The sequence below is a fragment of the Notolepis coatsorum genome (assembly GCF_963971535.1).
Source record: "Notolepis coatsorum genome assembly, contig: SCAFFOLD_2431, whole genome shotgun sequence".
Classification (NCBI taxonomy): domain Eukaryota; kingdom Metazoa; phylum Chordata; class Actinopteri; order Aulopiformes; family Paralepididae; genus Notolepis; species Notolepis coatsorum.
Window position 1 is genome coordinate 2,326 of NW_028170395.1, and position 19,520 is coordinate 21,845.

At 43.3% G+C, this 19,520-nt stretch overlaps 1 protein-coding gene across 1 annotated transcript; it reads left to right on the plus strand.

Annotated features, from left to right (window-relative positions):
• Window positions 1-4,033: 4,033 nt before the first annotated feature.
• On the plus strand, window positions 4,034-19,276 carry LOC311248541 (ephrin type-A receptor 3-like; the record flags this gene model as incomplete). The annotated part of the gene is made up of 4 exons (XM_084339406.1): window positions 4,034-4,183; window positions 6,335-6,528; window positions 11,481-11,618; window positions 18,410-19,276. Coding segments are annotated over 4 exons (582 nt in total), but the record flags the coding sequence as incomplete, so codon positions are not given.
• Between the last annotated feature and the right edge of the window lie 244 nt (window positions 19,277-19,520).

Below are 19,520 nucleotides of genomic sequence, written 5' to 3' on the forward strand. Positions count from 1 at the left end.
CAACCACAGTCTGACACTGTTGACCACTAAGCAGCTGCCCAGTACAACCACAGTCTGACACTGTTGACCACTAGGAGCTGCCCAGTACAACCACAGTCTGACACTGTTGACCACTAGGAGCTGCCGAGTACAACCACAGTCTGACACTGTTGACCACTAGGAGCTGCCCAGTACAACCACAGTCTGACACTGTTGACCACTAGGAGCTGCCCAGTACAACCACAGTCTGACACTGTTGACCACTAGGAGCTGCCCAGTACAACCACAGTCTGACACTGTTGACCACCAGGAGCTGCCCAGTACAACCACAGTCTGACACTTAGAAATGGACTGGAAATGGACTCCATTTTATATAGAGCTTTTATCCAAAGTGCTTTACAACTTACTGTTTGCCTCACGTTCACCCATTCACTCACACATTCACACACCGATGGCGGAGGCGACCATGCAAGGTGCCAACCTGCTCATCGGCAGCAGTTAGGGGGTTAAGGGTCTCGGTTCGACGTGCTGCAGGGAGGAGCTGGAACCTTCCAATTACCAGGCAGCGGCTCTCCCTCCTGAGCCACTGTCAGTCACCCGAAAATGGACTTATAAAACGGTATTTCTCGCATTCGCTAGCGAGCTTTACTCATTAGCAAATCTACTTACGAAAAGAGAGTGGCAATTTCTTTCATGATTGAAAATAAATGCTGTGCTCTTCAGTTCCAATTCATGAAAGCATGTCTGATGTTTATCCCGTGTGTCTTGTTTGTATCATCATGAGATCGTTTCTTCTCTGTACGCCTGTCGCTTTCACTGCGGTCGAGCGGCTGTTGTTGTTTTGGGTCGTTACAAACCAACCCTCTGGAGGGGTTGTTACTCGCCTAGCGCTGGTTCTGGTGCAGCCCGAGTGCTGCTTTAATACCAGGACAGCTGAACCTGTTTGGAATTTTAGAATTCCAATAGCCTTGGAAAAAAATAATACAATGCCTTCTTCCTAAAAATCTTTTATTTAAACATCTGATGTTAGATTTATTTGGGGGGGGGGAGTTAGGTGCTGTTTAGTCCTTGACTGCGGTGGTTTTCAGATATACAGTATAATATATTTCCACTGATCCAAATCCTAGAAAATATGAATGACTATTGGTATCCTTTGACAGCGTTTATATGTTATTTATCATTCTTTCATTACATGGCATTTTAACATTCACCAAAATGCTTGATTGTGATTGGTCAATAGCGCTCGGTTGCCCCAACAGCGGTCAATTATTTCTCGGCTATTCACCGCTGTTAGGGGCAACGCGCAATAATGACCGCTGTTAGGGGCAACAGAGCGCTATTGACCAATCACAATCAAGCATTTTGATTGCAGTCACGAAAGCTAAGCTTTACCATTATGCACAGCTGCACTACATCAGGTGCAATCAAGTCCACACACCTGCCAGCGATGACAGAGGAGCAACAGAACAACTGCGTCTGCATTTGATCTCGTCTTGTCGATGGTGTAAAATGAATTACGTATATTGTTAGTAAGTTAGCCCTGTAATAAGCGGGATAATGTATAGCTATACTCGGTCATTGTCGCAAAATAATTGACCTTCACTGCGTTTAGAACGCCGTGTCGGTCAATTATTTTGCGACAATGACCTCGTAGCTATACATTATCCCTTACATGTATGGGGATTGGAATTCGTTGGATGACTTCTTTTGTATATAAGAATTTGTTCTTAATTGCATGCCTGGATAAATAAAGATTAAATAAAAATAAAATAAAAATACTGTGACAGGGTCCTTTTCCGCTCCACTCCAAGCTCCCACAAATGATGGCGTAGTCGGAATAAAAGGTGTTGGTGTTGCTTTATTGCCCAGCCTTCTAAGGTGCAGAGGTGACATTCAAAACAGTGACATAATCAAAATAACAAAATTACTCTACCTGGTCTATCAGATGCGTTCCACAATAACATCATGATGATAGACAACACTTACTGTGCAGCACTTCCCTCAGTTACCTACACTGTAGGTAGAAACAAAATCGTGAACATGGGCCAATTTGAATTTGTAGGAGAGATTGAGATTTTTTTTTTATATTATTTACCTGCATAATAAATATCATGCTTAGACCTTTTCTCCTTTTTTGTTTTCAGAACATCACACACATATTAGATTAGATTCAACTTTATTGTCAGAGAACAACACAATCGTGTAAGGGCGGCCTACATATTAGCTTGCAGGCTGCGTTAAAAGAACAAACATAAGATAAGATATTCCTTTATTGATCCCCTTAGGGAAATTCAGGCATCATAGCAGCATGGGGGAGGGGAGGTACAGGTAGTAGGATACATGATACAGGTCATATAATTATAGTACAGTGGAGAAGTATTAATAAAAATATAATACAAATACAAATAGCCAATGTAAACAATATAACAATATAATGAACTCATAATTAACTCACACGGTTTAGCAGGGGAAGGAAGGTCCACGGTTCTAGTGTTAATGTGAATGCTGTCTGTTCTAATGTTTACATTTTTTTTTTTATATGTGGTTGATTCCAAAATGTTGTCAATATTATCTGTCTTAAGGTCAACTCTATTACTAGCCAAAGATGAATTTCCTGTTAGTTGTATTAATTAGGGATGGGAAAATCTCACAAAATTACTATTGCGATAGACACAAAGAACTATTTGTATACTAATAGAAAATCTCCTGTCTCCCTTTCTTCATCTTTCTTTTCTGTTCTCCGAGCTGTTAACACACTGTTATGCTACCTGGCTAGCTAGCAAGCTGTGTAGCCAGCATGCCACTCTGCAGCTACAGTAATACACTACACAGTGTAGCCAGCATGCCACTCTGCAGCTACAGTAACACACTACACAGTGTAGCCAGCATGCCACTCTGCAGCTACAGTAACACACTACACAGTGTAGCCAGCATGCCACTCTGCAGCTACAGTAACACACTACACAGTGTAGCCAGCATGCCACTCTGCAGCTACAGTAACACACTACACAGTGTAGCCAGCATGCCACTCTGCAGCTACAGTAATACACTACACAGTGTAGCCAGCATGCCACTCTGCAGCTACAGTAATACACTACACAGTGTAGCCAGCATGCCACTCTGCAGCTACAGTAATACACTACACAGTGTAGCCAGCATGCCACTCTGCAGCTACAGTAATACACTACACAGTGTAGTTAGCATGCCACTCTGCAGCTACAGTAATACACTACACTGTGTAGCCAGCATGCCACTCTGCAGCTACAGTAATACACTACACAGTGTAGCCAGCATGCCACTCTGCAGCTACAGTAATACACTACACTGTGTAGCCAGCATGCCACTCTGCAGCTACAGTAATACACTACACAGTGTAGCCAGCATGCCACTCTGCAGCTACAGTAATACACTACACAGTGTAGCCAGCATGCCACTCTGCAGCTACAGTAATACACTACACAGTGTAGCCAGCATGCCACTCTGCAGCTACAGTAATACACTACACAGTGTAGCCAGCATGCCACTCTGCAGCTACAGTAATACACTACACAGTGTAGCCAGCATGCCACTCTGCAGCTACAGTAATACACTACACAGTGTAGTTGCCGGTAAAAACACGTTTGTTTATAATTGAACGATGAGAAAATCAATGGCAGAAGTGTTCCAGAATCTTACAATACTTTATTTGATTTTTTTATTTAAAATATTTATTTTGAACATGTAAATAAATACAAACAATATAAAATCAAAACAAATCATTGATCTCAAGAAATTAAATGAATTATTTTTTTAAATAAACAAAAGCTCAATTTACACGTTCGAAAAGGAGTATAGGAAGAAGTATATACACTTATTTAATCCTACCCCTTTTACAAAACAAATATATATGCAAAACAAAAAACTAAAAACGATATATGTAAAACATACACTAATTACATTTCAGACGCTATTGAAGGAGCGGTTCAAAAGAAAAGCTGAAGTTGACGCTTTTGTGGCGATGTCACAAATGACTATAGGGCTATATTTACCAAACGACTGTATTCTCCCTTTACAGGGGGGCAAGATCCCCATCCGATGGACCGCTCCAGAGGCCATCGCCTACAGGAAGTTCACCTCCGCCAGCGACGTGTGGAGCTACGGCATCGTCATGTGGGAGGTGGTGTCCTACGGAGAGAGGCCCTACTGGGAGATGTCCAACCAAGACGTGAGTCTCCATCAACTACACTCACAGCACACACACATCCACACGTACCAGTGGTGGGGGGGAAACATCGATACATAGTAGTAGTATCGCAATACTTTGCATGGCGATACTGTATCGATACAAGGACGCCAAGTATCGATATTTTATTATTTATTTATTTAAAGAAAAAAAAGTATTCATTTCTTTTTTGCATTTTTATCATTTTTTTTTATTAAAAACGAAGGTTCGAACGTCCGTTGGAAAAACCCTGACGAAGTTCGAAGCCCAAAAACAGGCTTCAGGGAAACAGCTCTACAGTGTTGACATCTGTCTTGCTTGAGAAAATCCCATTTGCTGCACTAAAAATTATTGAAGTGAGATGAACAACAGACTGAAAACTTTATTTTATTAGATAAAAAACAGTGTTGACAAAGTTTCACTTTGCAGTTGAAACAAGGTAATAAATCGCAATATATCGCAATATTAATATCGCAATACTCAGCATATCGCAATATATTTTTAATCGTGAAACTATCGTATCGTGACTTAAGTATCGTGATAATATCGTATCGTGAGGCCTCTGGTGATTCCCACCCCTAACACGTACACACTCACTTTAAATAAACAACTCACTGTAGCACCCACTTTACCCACTGTAGACACTTTAACACACTTTATATGTATTGGTAAAGAGATTTGCACTACAATTCATACCTCATTGCACCTTACCCTAAGTTGTACCTCATCCCATTTCTGCATTGTACTGTATACTGTATTGTATTGTAACTCAGTTACAATTCTTTTCTACTCTGTATTGTATATTGTATATGTATATTGAACACTTTTGTTTACACTTTGTTTACGTACTTTTTACTTTCTATTTGATACTTTATCTATTTGTATCTAGCACACAGGAGCATAACAGAAAAAAGCATTTCATATAAAAGTATTCTGTATGGGAGCTCCAGTAGCTCACCGCGTACCTCGAGCGCTATTTCGGCGCCGGGGACAACCGTGCTCGTCACGGATCTGGGGTTAGCGAGTTCGATTCCCGGACTGCAGCCGTATCTTTCTCAGAGTGTCTTCCCCCCATCTGTACCCATTCAAATTCAAACCTGTTTCTGTCGGTCATTCTTGACCAGAGAAAATGCGATAAACGCCAAAAAGAGCCAGCGGAATGGCCAAAGTAAAAAAAAAAAAAAAAAGTATTCTGTATTTTTATATGACAACTAATAAAGAAACTTGAGACTTGAACTTGATGTACACAGTACTCCACAGCTCACGCACGCTGGCACCCGAGGCAGAACCGCACCCACAACCGTACGCATTTAATTAACAATTCCACTGCTGCGGTGGCTGCGGCACACTGTTCTCTCTCTCTCCGATGTAATAAAACAGAACTAAAATTGAAACATTCCTTCATGCAAAGCTTGTGTTTTGTCAAAGGAGACGGAGGAAACACGTACGTTTTCAATAATGCTCAGCGGCATTATTTATATAACGGTGTAAATTAATTTAAATGAAAATGGATATTTTTTTGGGTGGTAATAAATGTATATTTTTCTCTCTCTCTCGCTCTCTCTTTCTCTCTCTCGCTCCTCTCTCTCGCTCACTATCTCTCTCTCCTCTCTCTATCTCTCTCTCACTCTCTCACTCTATTTATCTCTCTCCTTCTCTGCCTCTCACACGCTCACTCTATTTCTCTCTCGCTCCTTCTCTCTCAATATCTTTCTCTATCTCACTATCTTTCTCTCTCTATCTTGCTCTCTCTCTCCCCCTCTCTCTCTCTCTCTCTCTCTCTCTTTCTCGCTCTCTCTCCATCTCCCCCCTCTCTCCCCTCTCTCTCTCTCCCTCTCCCTTCTCTCTCTCTCTCTCTCTCTCCCCCTCTCTTCCCCCCCTCTCCCTCTCCCCCTCTCTCCCCCTCTCTCTCTCTCTCTATCTCTCCCCCTCTCCCCCCCCCCCCACTCCCTCCCCCCCCGCTACCTCTACCCCCCCCACACCCTCTCCCCCCCCCCCTCTCTCTCTCTATCGCTCCCCCTCTCCCCCCCTCCCTCCCCCCCACTCCCTCTCCCCCCTCTCTGCCCCCACTCCCTCCCCCCCTCTCCCCCCCTGTCTCTCTCTCTCTCTCTCTCTCCCCCCCTCCCCCCCCCCTCTCTCCCTCCCTGCCTGCAGGTGATCAAAGCGATAGATGAGGGCTACCGCCTGCCTGCCCCCATGGACTGCCCCGTGGTGCTGCACCAGCTCATGCTGGACTGCTGGGAGAAGGGGCGCAGCGAGAGGCCAAAGTTCGGCCAGATAGTCACCACCCTGGACAAGCTGATCAGGAGCCCCGCCAGCCTCCGAGAGCTGGCCAACAGCTCAGTGTGGTCAGTAGAACACCACCATGATCACCACCTCTTTCACTGTTAACATACTGTAGGCAGACATTTAAAGCTGCAATGTGACATTTTCGATGGTACATCCTAAATCCAAAATTCTGTAATCTTTAACTCATTCACGGCCAATCACGTAATATTACATGTTTGCTCGCCAACCGTTGGGCGCCAAAAACATAATATTACGTTTTTAGATCGTTTTTTCTTTTATTCGATTATTTTAATATCAATATTACACTCACATACCTATTATGTTACCGCTGAAAGCCATACTGAGACCCAGAGAGTGCAGTACCCGGCCAGATCCTGCTAGGTGGCAGTATCGCCCACCCTTTGAAACCCTGTTCCAGACTGTGTGTCACATCTAATGTCGTCCAGTGGAGAAATTTTGGGGAAATTAGCATTTGGGGAAATTAGCTTACCGTCTTCTCCAGAGAGAGACAAGAAGATGGATACCAGTTTCCTCTCTGTGCGTTCAGTACTAGAAAGCTATCTGGCTGCACGTTAGCCTAGCTTAGCACAATGAATGGAAGCGTACATGGCTGGGCATAGCCTAGGCATTGTCCAACTAACACATCTCCCGAAGGCTACCCGGTCATGTCCGCTTCCATTCATTGTGCTAGGCTAGGCTAACATGCAGCCAGTTAGCTTTCTACTGAACGCACAGAGAGGAAACTGGTATCTTATCTTCTTGTCTCTCTCTGGAGAAGACGGTAAGCTAATTTCCAAACATGTTGGCGTGTTCCTTTAAGGCAACCAAGCTCAAGTTTGTGTTAATTTGCTCTGTCAATCGGTCCTCTGTTCCCTCCACAAATGTTAACAACAACAGCCAACAGCCAAAGTGAAACCACAAGTATATTGGCATTTGATCCAACCACACTGTGCGACAATAAATTATATGACGATGCTGGCGACATAACACACAACACTTAAATACTTAAGTGTTGAGCGGCACCTTTTTCTGTTGAAAATGTCATTTTTATCTGGCGATAGTTTGTGTTGAGCACCCTAACATAAATCATCTTTTTATAGTGTGGTTGTCAACTAAGATAAGATAAGATATTCCCTTTATTGATCCCCTTGGGGAAATTCGGGCATCATAGCAGCATGGGGGAGGGGGGGAGGGGGGAGGGGAGGTACAGGTATGGGCAGGGTCATAGTAGAAAGACATACATATAGGCAATACAATTTGATCTGACTATAAAAATATGAGAAAGAATAAACAGTGTAAACAATGTAATTAACTCTGAATATAAAATATGAGAAAAATTAACAGTGTAAACAGATGCGGGTCTGTATGCCCTATCGGTTATATTATATGTTACAATAAATGTAGGCAATAAATAATTTGAATCTGAATAATATGCTATGAGTAAAAGTAAACAGTATACACAAGGTGCAGTATACACAAGGTACATCGTAGCCCCTGCACATAATAATAATAATAATAATAATAATAATAATAATAATAATAATAATAATAATAATAATAATAATAATAATAATAATAATAATAATAATAATAATAATAATAATAATAATAATAATAATAATAATAATAATAATAATAATAATAATAATAATAATAATAATAATAATAATAATAATAATAATAATAATAATAATAATAATAATAATAATAATAATAATTATTATTATTATTATTATTATTATTATTATTATTATTATTATTATTATTATTATTATTATTATTATTATTATATTATATTATTATTATATCAATACAATGAAACAATACATTTCTATGATCCAGATTACCAGATCGACATTGTAAATAAGAAACCTGTTCTTAATGTTTTATCTGGCTAAATAATGGTTAAATAAAGAAAATATTAAAAAAGAATCTCTCTGGGGCGGTCAGGTGGCGTAGCGGAGATTGCGTTCGTCACCAACACCGGAGACGCTGGATTCGCCTGTTCAAATCCAGCTCACAGCTCCGGCGTTGTCACCAGCTTGGCTGGCCGTTCACACTAATACAATTGGCAGTATTAGAGGGTGGGAAAGCTGGCAGGGTGGGTCCGGGTCGTTGTAAACAGCGACTCCTACAGTTCGGTCGGGGCGCCTGCTCAGCGTGGATAGGACCTGAGTGGGATAGTGTGGTCCTCCCACACGCTACGCCCTCTCAGTGAGAGTCCGCGCTGCCAGGTAAAAAGAAGCGGTTGATTGGCTAGACGTGTGTCGGAGGAAGCACGTGATAGCCTCCACTCTCCCAGACCGACTGTGGGGGGTAAGTGCGCAGCGACCAGGAAGGGGATTGGGAATTGGCATAACGACTAACATTGGGATGAGGAGAAAATCGGAGGAAAAAGGAGGGGGAAAAGATAAAAAAATAAATAAAATAAAAATCCCTCTGAGCACAGTTTAGTCAGGTGTGAAAATATAGCTGACGGTACCTTTCTGACATTTGAATTCCCCTTCCAAATCTATAATGTGGCATTACTGTAATGACAAAATATCTAGCTTTATCGATCGACATTATCTTTTTCAACACGGTTTGAAGATAACATGAAGATATCTCTATGGATTGGAAGTAGAGCGTGGTTAGAGGCAGTCAGCGTTATAGATACAGTATACGACCGTCACGTATCGGATCCCCGACCTTGAACTCACCGATTTCTAGTAGCGTTCCGCGCCTGACGCTCGCGCTCCCTCATTAGAGGACACAGGATTCCACTATGGGGATATAATTCCATTTCACACTCAGAGATGATGGATGTATTGAGTTGTCTGGCACCCTGCCATTGGCTGTGGAAGTGGGTAGATTCCAAGGTACACCTGAGGAGGAGCGGTTGTGTGTTCTCTGTGATCTGGGAGTGGTGGAGGATCAAATCAAATCAAATGTATTTATAAGGCCCGACAACACACGTTAATGTCCCCGTGGGCCGGCCACGTCTCCTTTAAGGCCCGACAACACACGTTAATGTCCCCGTGGGCAGGACACGTCTTCTTTAAGGCCCGACGACACACGTTAATGTCCCCGTGGGCCGGACACGTCTCCTTTAAGGCCCGACAACACACGTTAATGTCCCCATGGGCGGACACGTCTTCTTTAAGGCCCGACAACACACGTTAATGTCCCCGTGGGCCGGCCACGTTTTCTTTAAGGCCCGACAACACACGTTAATGTCCCCGTGGGCCGGACACGTCTTCTTTAAGGCCCGACGACACACGTTAATGTCCCCGTGGGCCGGACACGTCTTCTTTAAGGCCCGACAACACACGTTAATGTCCTTGTGGGCCGGACACGTCTTCTTTAAGGCCCGACAACACACGTTAATGTCCCCATGGGCCGGACACGTCTTCTTTAAGGCCCGACGACACACGTTAATGTCCCCGTGGGCCGGACACGTCTTCTTTAAGGCCCGACCACACACGTTAATGTCCCCGTGGGCCGGACACGTCTTCTTTAAGGCCCGACAACACACGTTAATGTCCCCATGGGCCGGACACGTCTCCTTTAAGGCCCGACAACACACGTTAATGTCCCCGTGGGCCGGACACGTCTCCTTTAAGGCCCGACAACACACGTTAATGTCCCCGTGGGCCGGACACGTCTCCTTTAAGGCCCGACAACACACGTTAATGTCCCCGTGGGCCGGACACGTCTCCTTTAAGGCCCGACAACACACGTTAATGTCTCCGTGGGCCGGACACGTCTCCTTTAAGGCCCGACAACACACGTTAATGTCCCCGTGGGCCGGACACGTCTTCTTTAAGGCCCGACAACACACGTTAATGTCCCCATGGGCCGGACACGTCTTCTTTAAGGCCCGACAACACACGTTAATGTCCCCGTGGGCCGGACACGTCTCCTTTAAGGCCTGACAACACACGTTAATGTCCCGTGGGCCGGACACGTCTTCTTTAAGGCCCGACAACACACGTTAATGTCCCCGTGGGCCGGACACGTCTTCTTTAAGGCCCGACAACACACGTTAATGTCCCCGTGGGCCGGACACGTCTTCTTTAAGGCCCGACAACACACGTTAATGTCCCCGTGGGCCGGACACGTCTTCTTTAAACAAGTCAAGATGAAACATCACAATAAATCAAGAACAAAACAAAAACACGTCCAAAATTTTTTTAATAAATAAAATAAATTAATGCAAACACTCCCAGACATACCCCACGCGAAGGTAAGGAAAAACTCACTAAAACCTAGCAATAGGAAAAACTGCACCACAGGCAATGTGGAGGAGAGAAACCTTAGAAGGGCTGTTCAAGGGGGGGATTTCCCTTCTTAGATGTCGGTGTAATTTTGTCGATGTCATTTTGTTTTTCACTGCCCCTTGTACACCGACTTGAGGAGGGTTGAGAAAGCTCAATTTGTAAATCCGGATTTGTTTTGGCAGTCTGAGAGTTGTATGTTGAGTTGTTTTTTTGTGGAGGAGATTTTCAGTTTTGCAGGATGTTTGGAGAAAGCATGACAAAACACATTATATCCTATATAATTCCATATGAATTCCTTCTTTGAAGTACATTATTTACAGCTTGTTATTGTGTTTATTTTTTTTTGCCATCTCTGTCTATAATATGATCACTTATTGCTTATGCGTCTTGTAAGCCCATGTGGGCTGGGCAGGGCATACATCTGTATGTAAGACACAAAAATAAAAAATATCAATAAAAAATATCAATCAATGTAAGTGCGTCTGTGTGTAGTAGCGTTCCCGCCTCTCTCTCTCTCTATCTATCTATCTCTCTCTCTCTCTCTCTCTCTCTCTCACTCTCTCTCTCTCTCTCTCTCTCTCTCTCTCTCTCTCTCTCTCTCTCTCTCTCTGTATCTCTCTCTCTCTCTCCCTCAAAGAGGACACAGGATTCCACTATGGGGATGTAATTCCATTTCGCACTCGGAGATGAATGATGGATGTATTGAGTTGTAAAGTGCGTCTGTGTGTGTGTGTGTGTGTGTGTGTCAGCAGGCAGGACCCCACCACCCCGGAGTTCAGCGTGAGCACGGTGGAGGAGTGGCTGGAGGCCATCAAGATGGGGCAGTACAGGGAGAACTTCTCCACCGCCGGCTACGTCACCCTGGACTCCGTCCTCTACATCAGCATCAAGTAAGGGGAACTCCACGTGTTAGCATTTTAACCTGCTGTCGTGCGGTAGCGAAAGGGTTAACCTTCCGTAGTGCGGTAGTGAAAGGGTTAACCTTCTGTAGTGCGGCAGTGAAAGGTTAACCTTATGTAGTGTGGTAGTGAAAGGGTTAACCTTCTGTAGTGCGGCAGTGAAAGGGTTAACCTTCCGTAGCGTTGGTAGTGAAAGGGTTGACCTTATGTAGTGCGGTAGTGAAAGGGTTAACCTTCTGTAGTGTGGTAGTGAAAGGGTTATTAACCTTACGTATTGTCGCAGTGAACGGGTTAACCCTTTGGTAGTGTGGTAGTGAAAGGGTTAACCTTATGTTCTGTGTTAGTGAAAGGGTTAACCCTTTGGTAGTATGGTAGTGAAAGGGTTAACCTTCTGTAGTGTGGTAGTGAATGGGTTCACCTTTTGTCGTGTGGCAGTGAAAGGGTTATTAACCTTACGTATTGTCGCAGTGAACGGGTTAACCCTTTGGTAGTGTGGTAGTGAAAGGGTTAACCTTATGTTGTGTGTTAGTGAAAGGGTTAACCCTTTGGTAGTGAAAGGGTTAATTGATTTAATTTATTTGATGATTCATACAAGATACATATAAAACTGCCCAGCAGGAATACATACATTAAAAAGAATATATATCATCGAGGTTAAAAAAACACAATAAAACCAAAAGGCTTATTTCCATTGTGGACCTCTGGGGGTGGGGGGTGGGGGGTAGGGTGGGGTATGGTGGGCAGTTGGCTGGCAGAAAACAGTATAGCTACTCTGAAGCCCAAATACAAAAATACAAAACAAACCCACACAATGTCACTACATTAAACAAGTCAAAGCCAAAATACACAATCAAATTCAATTACAGCATTTCCCGTCAGTCCCATCTAATTAAAATCAAAGGTCCATCTGTAAACACACATTACTAATTATCCTCATCATTAGGGCCCAATATCTTGTCTTACTTTTATTATAAATAGGGGGGCTTGGGTTTTGGGCGGAGTGAAGCCCGGTGGTCTCCCTAGGTTTTGGGTCACTGCACCCTCCTCTCTTCCCTCTTCTCAGTCCTCAGAATAAACGTAGGAGCGTAGATGCGTGGCGAGGGGATTGGGTTTCTTCATTGTGCGTTCATCCGTATCATTAGGGCAGAGGTATCTTGTGTTATATTATAAATAAATTAGCTTAGACTCAAAGTACAGTACAATGAAAATACGTTTGGCATTCGACCAGAGTGCAAATGTAACAGTAAAGTGCAGTAGTGATATACAATGTACAGGTGATTAAACTGGGTATAGAATATATAAATTATTATTATTGCCGAGAGCACTCTTGTCCATGACGGCGTACAAGTTGTAACAGTATAATAATATGAGCGTCAGCATTTTTGTAGCCAAGATGACGAGGGCCGAGAGAAAATACATATAACGTAAGAACAAGCTTAAATAACGACAATAAAACTACTAAGGACAAACACTTTTTTACGTGAATGTTTTTTTTTTTTTAGACCTATTCAAACATGTATTATATACAGTTGTTATACTATAGATGTTTTTTTCCTTGACAACCTAGCGATTCTAAGCGTTCAGCTTTAATGACTAATGTCAGAATCATCTGTAATGTGTTGCATTGTTAATTAGCTAACGTTTGATATATTGGTTGATGTATATTTCCTTACATTTACATTTACATTTAGTCATTTAGCTGACGCTTTTATCCAAAGCGACTTACAAGTTCTGTGCGACAAGACAGCAAGAAGGGTATAACTCTATCAGCTGAGTAACAATGTTCATCAAAGTGTTGCGTGTTACAGTGTAGGTTAGTTTATTAGGACAAGTGCATGACATTAAGGTTAGTCGGGGTTAGATTTTTTTTTTTTTTTTTTTTTGTATCATTTCAGATAATGGTTGAAGAAGTGAGTCTTTAGTCGACGGCGAAAGATTGGACGGGTTTCGGCTGTTCTCCTAACTGGGATGGGTAGTTCATTCCACCATTGTGGGGCAAGGACTGAGAATAGGCGGCTTCTCTTTGATGACCCTCCGGGAGCTTGGATAGGAGTAGATCTGAGGCGGCCAGAAGATGCAGAGCGTAGGGGTCTTGAGGGTGTGTAGTTAGAGACCATTGACCGGAGGTAGGCGGGAGCGGTTCCCTTTGCCGCACGGTATGTTAGGTCGAGGGCCTTGAAGCGGATACGTGCAGCAATGGGGAGCCAGTGCAGGTCCCTAAGAAGTGGGGTGACATGGGCCGACTTCGGTAGGTTTGAGATCAGGCGGGCCGCTGCATTTTGAATGAGTTGAAGAGGCTTGGTGGCAGTGGCCGGGAGGCCAGCTAGCAGTGCGTTGCAGTAGTCGAGGCGGGAGATGACTGTTGATTGGACGAGGAGTTGGGTGGCTTCTTTTGTCAGGAAGGGGCGTATCCTTCTGACGTTGCTCAGGAGGAATCTGCAGGTTCTGGTTGTCGCTGCGATGTGAGCAGAGAAGTTCAACTGGTCGTCGAGGACAACACCAAGGTTCTTGGCGGTCGGCGACGCGGTCACAGCTGCATTCTCGACTGTGATGGAGAGGTCGGTCAGGGGGGAGGATTTGGCCGGCAGGTGGAGCAATTCTGTTTTGCTTAGGTTCAGTTTGAGGTGGTTGGTCGTCATCCAGGCGGAGATGTCGGACAGACAGGCCGAGATCCGCTCAGAGACGTGGATATCTGAGGGAGGGAAGGAGAGTTGGTAATGTTGGTAATGGTATATTTCTAGGCTTCAATAGAACTGGCACCAAGCAGAGCATAGCATGCTGGTCAGTAGCGGCTGGTGCCGCTGGTGCCTTGTGGGTCGCAGTTCACGTTAGGAGGTCGAGTGGAAAATGTAATGCTCTGAGATGCTCTGGAGCAATCTCTCTCTCTGTCTCTCGGATCAATCAAATCAAATAATTAACACATGTATGTTGTCATTTTAAACAACTCACCATTCATTCATTATGCATCAGCAGCAGCTAAATTAATGTTATAGTTCACAACACAGCAGCGCGTTTTGAATCACTAGCCTATTATCGTCTCAGAGCAAGCACAGTCAATACTTTTTTCCGTAGCCGCATTTCGCGGAGACAGCTGTGTATAGCGAGAGAGAGAGAGAGAGCGAGAGAGAGAGAGAGAGAGAGAGAGAGAGAGAGAGAGAGAGAGAGAGAGAGAGAGAGAGAGAGACTCACTGTTTAGTTGAAACGTCCAGGGCAGGAGGGCTTGATATAAAGTGTATAATCCACTGTTGATGTATTCCAGACCACTGTCCACTGTGTCCAGACTGCATCCGCCATATAGCTTGTTAGCCAAGTGTTAGCTTGTTAGCAGTGCAGTTAGCACCACACAACACAAGTACATTTCTTTGTCCATTTCCGCGTCGAACAGACTGCAAACTACCTGGCGTTCTATCGCCATGCTCTAAGACAAACTCTAACCTTAACCAACTTTGAAAGAGTGCCTAAGCTTAACCGTCTAAAGAACTTGCAGTCACGCTCTAAGACAAACAGCTGCATCTCACAACAACACATCTATCTCTACCACCAACCTAGGAATAAGCTAGAATTGGAACATTAGAAATTGGATTCGGCCAATCAGAGATCGTCTCCGCGAAATTCTGCTACGGAAAAAAATACTGGCGTCGGCCAATCAGAGAGCGTCTCCGCGAAATGCGGCTACAGAAATGTTTTACGCTGCTGCCTAGACCGCTTCAAATCGCGCCCGGATTTCAACATAATAGTCATATTTCAACGCACAACGCGTTATGCACTGATTGGCTGCGACGGATACAGCGATCAAACCGTGACGCACACTCAGAGCGCTATCGCGTCTAGCCCGGGCCGAGAAATACAAAAAAAAAAGAAAAAAAGTGAGTCACTTCCTGTTCAAGAAAACAAGTATTTTTTATTTTATATAATAACGTTATATTGTGCATTGGAAACACAAACATACTTAAAATGAGTAAATATTATTAATTTTAAACATGTTTATATTATTTATAGGGCTATAAAACAAAAAACTAAACAATAATTTTTCTTGTTCTCTCATATAACCAGGGCAGGGCCTGAGGGGGGGGCGGCGCCCGAGCGCCCCTAGTGGCGAGCCGCCACTGATGCTGGTATTCTGACGTGATGACCGTTCCTTCTTTTATAGTTTCCTTGTTGCAGTACAGGGTTGTTATTTAAAAGAACACAACATTCCCAACATTTTGGGTGATTAGCTTACTGTCTTCTCCAGACAGAGACAAGAGCACAATGAATGGAAGCGGACATGATCGATTAGCCTTCGGGGAGAGGTGTTAGTTGGACAATGCCTAGGCTAAGCTAGGCTAACGTGCAGCCAGATAGCTTTCTACTGAACGCACCGAGAGGAGACTGGTATCTATCGTCTTGTCTCTCTCTGGAGAAGATGATAAGCTCATTTCCCAAAGTGTATAAAATAGGTATAAAGACAATAAAAGTAGTGCAATGTAAATGTGCAGACTTAAGAATAGGCATAAAAGACAATAACAGTAGTGCAATGTAAACATAAAAGAATAGGCATACAATAAGTACAATGTCGCTCGATACTAACTATACAAGTTCAAGTTCAAGTTTCAACTTTCTTTATTAGTTGTCATCAGTGATGCCACAGATTACTTGTAAAAGTAATCCGATTACTGATTATTGATTACTCCTTTAAAAAGTAATCCAGGTTACTTTACTGATTACTTGATTATCAGAGTAACTTAGTTACTTTGAAAGTAACTAGGTTACGAAGTCGTCGTCGTTCCCCCAACCGTTTTTTTTAAACGCTTTATTGAAAGTGCATAAATTGTTTTTAACTTGTTTCTCTGCACATAACGTAAATTGTTAAACTAGTGCTTCAGCTTCTGTACCATCAAGTATGGTAAAGCGCAGTCTATGATGCTCACAGCATTAGAGCAGCCAGCCAGTGGTTTTACAAAACCAGTGTATCCATTCACATATAACAAATGCAGGCTGAACTATTCAATTATATCAACTGTAACTATTAAATTGTTTTTATAAATGTCTCTCTATAAACATACAATCAGTCTCTCTTTAACATGTAAATTAACTGTAAATCTGGCAAATAAGAGCTTTTGCTCTGCCACCATCAAATATACATTCTCTCTCTTTTGCTGTTTGGCTGGCCTCCGAGTCCTCCTGTACCTACTAGTCGAAGCGTCGGCTAGTGTTGTGATTCCAGATGCTTTCAATGCAATTGGATGTGCTGTTTTTAGCGGTAGACAGTATTTTGTTTCCTCCGCATATGAACGTGAAGTAGTGACTGACGAGCGTTTTGGGATGGAAGTCTGAACAGAAACTCACTTTTAATTTTGCCAAGCGTTTTGGGGTGGAATTCTCCGACGACGGAGCCCTGCTGTCACACGATTGGCGCATATGTCACATGACGTGCTGTGAAGACCCGCCCTACTCTGCCTCTGATTCGCAGACTGTGGATGGGGAATGTGATTGTACCAAAGCAGAGTCACTCACAGACAGAGTGTCCAGTCACGCCGCGGCCCGCGGGACACATTCTTGTGTAACCCTTTCACTGCCACACTACGTCACTCCCAAAAGAAAAACAGCTCAAAATGTATTTTTGACTGTCGAAAACGAAATAAAATACTGCATTCCGCCTGCATTATGAATTTATGATGAGATAGCAACGAAATAGTAATGCACAGCCACTTGGACAAGTAACTGCAATCAGATTACTGGCTTTTAAAGATTAACGCGTTAGATTACTATTTTCGAGGGAAAGTAATCAGATTACAATAACGCGTTACTTAGTAACGCGTTACCGGCATCACTGGTTGTCATAGTAAAATACAGAATACTTTTCCATGAAATGATTTTTTCTGTATGAGCCCCTGGGAGTGTGCTAGATAAAAATAGATTAAAAGTATGAAATAGAAAAAGTCAAGTACGTAAGCAAAAAGCGTTCAGTCAATATACATATATACATTTATACAATACAGAGTAAAAAAAATAGTAACAGTGAGGTACAATGCAGAAATGGGATCAGGTACAAAACTTAGGGTAAGGTGCAATGAGGTATGAATTTGAGTGCAAATCTCTTTACCAATAAATATAAAGTGTGTTAAAGTGTGTAAAGTGAGTAAGAGTGGGTGTTACGGTGAGTGTTTATTTAAAGTGAGTGTGTCCGTGTGGATGTGTGTGGTGCTGTGTAGATGATGGGTTGTCCGATATTATCGGCCTACCGATATTGGCATAAAAATGTGATATCGGCAAATATCGGTATCGGTTTAAAAAATATATATATATATTTTTTTTTACATTTATTTAACCTTTATTTACCCAGGCAAGCAAGTAAGAACAAATTATTATTTTATTTATTGTCAAAGTATGCATAATGTTGTGTTAATTAGAGAGATATATAATGTTAATTACCTGAAATTATTCCGTTTTTTTGGGGGGGGGAAACCCTGCATATATCGGTATCGGTTGATATCGGTATCGGAAATTTAAAGTTGGACAATATCGGTATATCGGTATCGGTAAAAAAGCCAATATCGAGCGTCCCTAGTTGTTACATAGTGTCATTGTCGTTGTCGTTGAGCATCCCCTGTATTCCCTTGTCTCCTGAAATGACCCCCTTTCTTCTTCTTCTTCTTCTTCTTCTTCTTCTTCTTCTTCTTCTTCTTCTTCTTCTTCTTCTTCTTCTTCTTCTTCTTCTTCTTCTTCTTCTTCTTCTTCTTCTTCTTCTTCTTCTTCTTCTTCTTCTTCTTCTTCTTCTTCTTCTTCTTCTGTGGTTGCAGTGAGTTGGCACAGATGGGCGTGACTCTGGCGGGCCACCAGAAGAAGATCCTGTGCAGCGTGCAGGGCCTGCGGAGCCAGGGGCCGCACGTCCAAGTATAACAGTTTCCCCATAGACACGCACTGAGACCGAGAGCCAAAATGGACGCTCCCCCCGCTAAGAGATACCCACCCACCCACCCACACTGAGATGGAGCCGTGATGGATTCTCTGCGCTCCCCCTCTCTCCCCATTGATCTCGAGACACTGAGACGGAGCCAACATGGACGCTTGGTTCCTTCACCTCCTCGCAGTTTCACACCCTCCTCCTCCTCCTTCTCCTGCCGGCTCCGAGCTCGTCGAGAGTCCCGACGACGCGACCGCCGTCGTGTGGAGAGAGAGAGAACAGAGAGACACATGTCCAGCCAGGCGGCCACATCTACAACAACATCTCGGAAAAACCATCTCACGCCATAATCAGCTAAAAAAATGAAGAAAAAAAATTAAATAACAAAAAAAAAATGAAGAAGAAATTAGAATATAATTATCATCACTGTCTGTGAAGTTGCGTGTACAGTTGGTTTTTACTGTCATTCTGGGGGGTTTTCTGTTTTGAGATTAGCCTTTTTGAGTTTTCACCTTTCAAGAATTTTAAAGACGTGGCAAGATACAGTATGTACAGTATAAGTGCAGATAGGTGTTTATTATGGGCTGTGTGTCCCCGCACTCTTAGAGATGGACCTAACGTTTGTATTGGTGGTACAGTAAGGTTTGTATCAGTGGACCTTAGGACTTACTTCCTGGTGCATGTGTGGCTCCTCCCCCTTGTCCGTGGTGTACAGAGAGCGCCGTCAGAGGAGCTAAGCCTATACGAAAGGCACGAATGTGTGGCGAGTACGAGGGGGAAACCGGACCTGTTTCGGAGGGAGGGAGGGAGGGCAGAATGTGGGGGAAAAAAAAGACAGAAAACCGGAGTCGAAAGCCCCCGGAAGAGAGAGATGGAGTTGTTATTCTCTTTTTTTTATTAAGCGGTGTGACGTTTGGCCAGAGCTATAGGGCTTGGGCGTCCGAGGCTTCCAGACACACTTCCTTTTAAACCCTTTTCACTACCACAACTGTGTCGTGTGGTTGTGA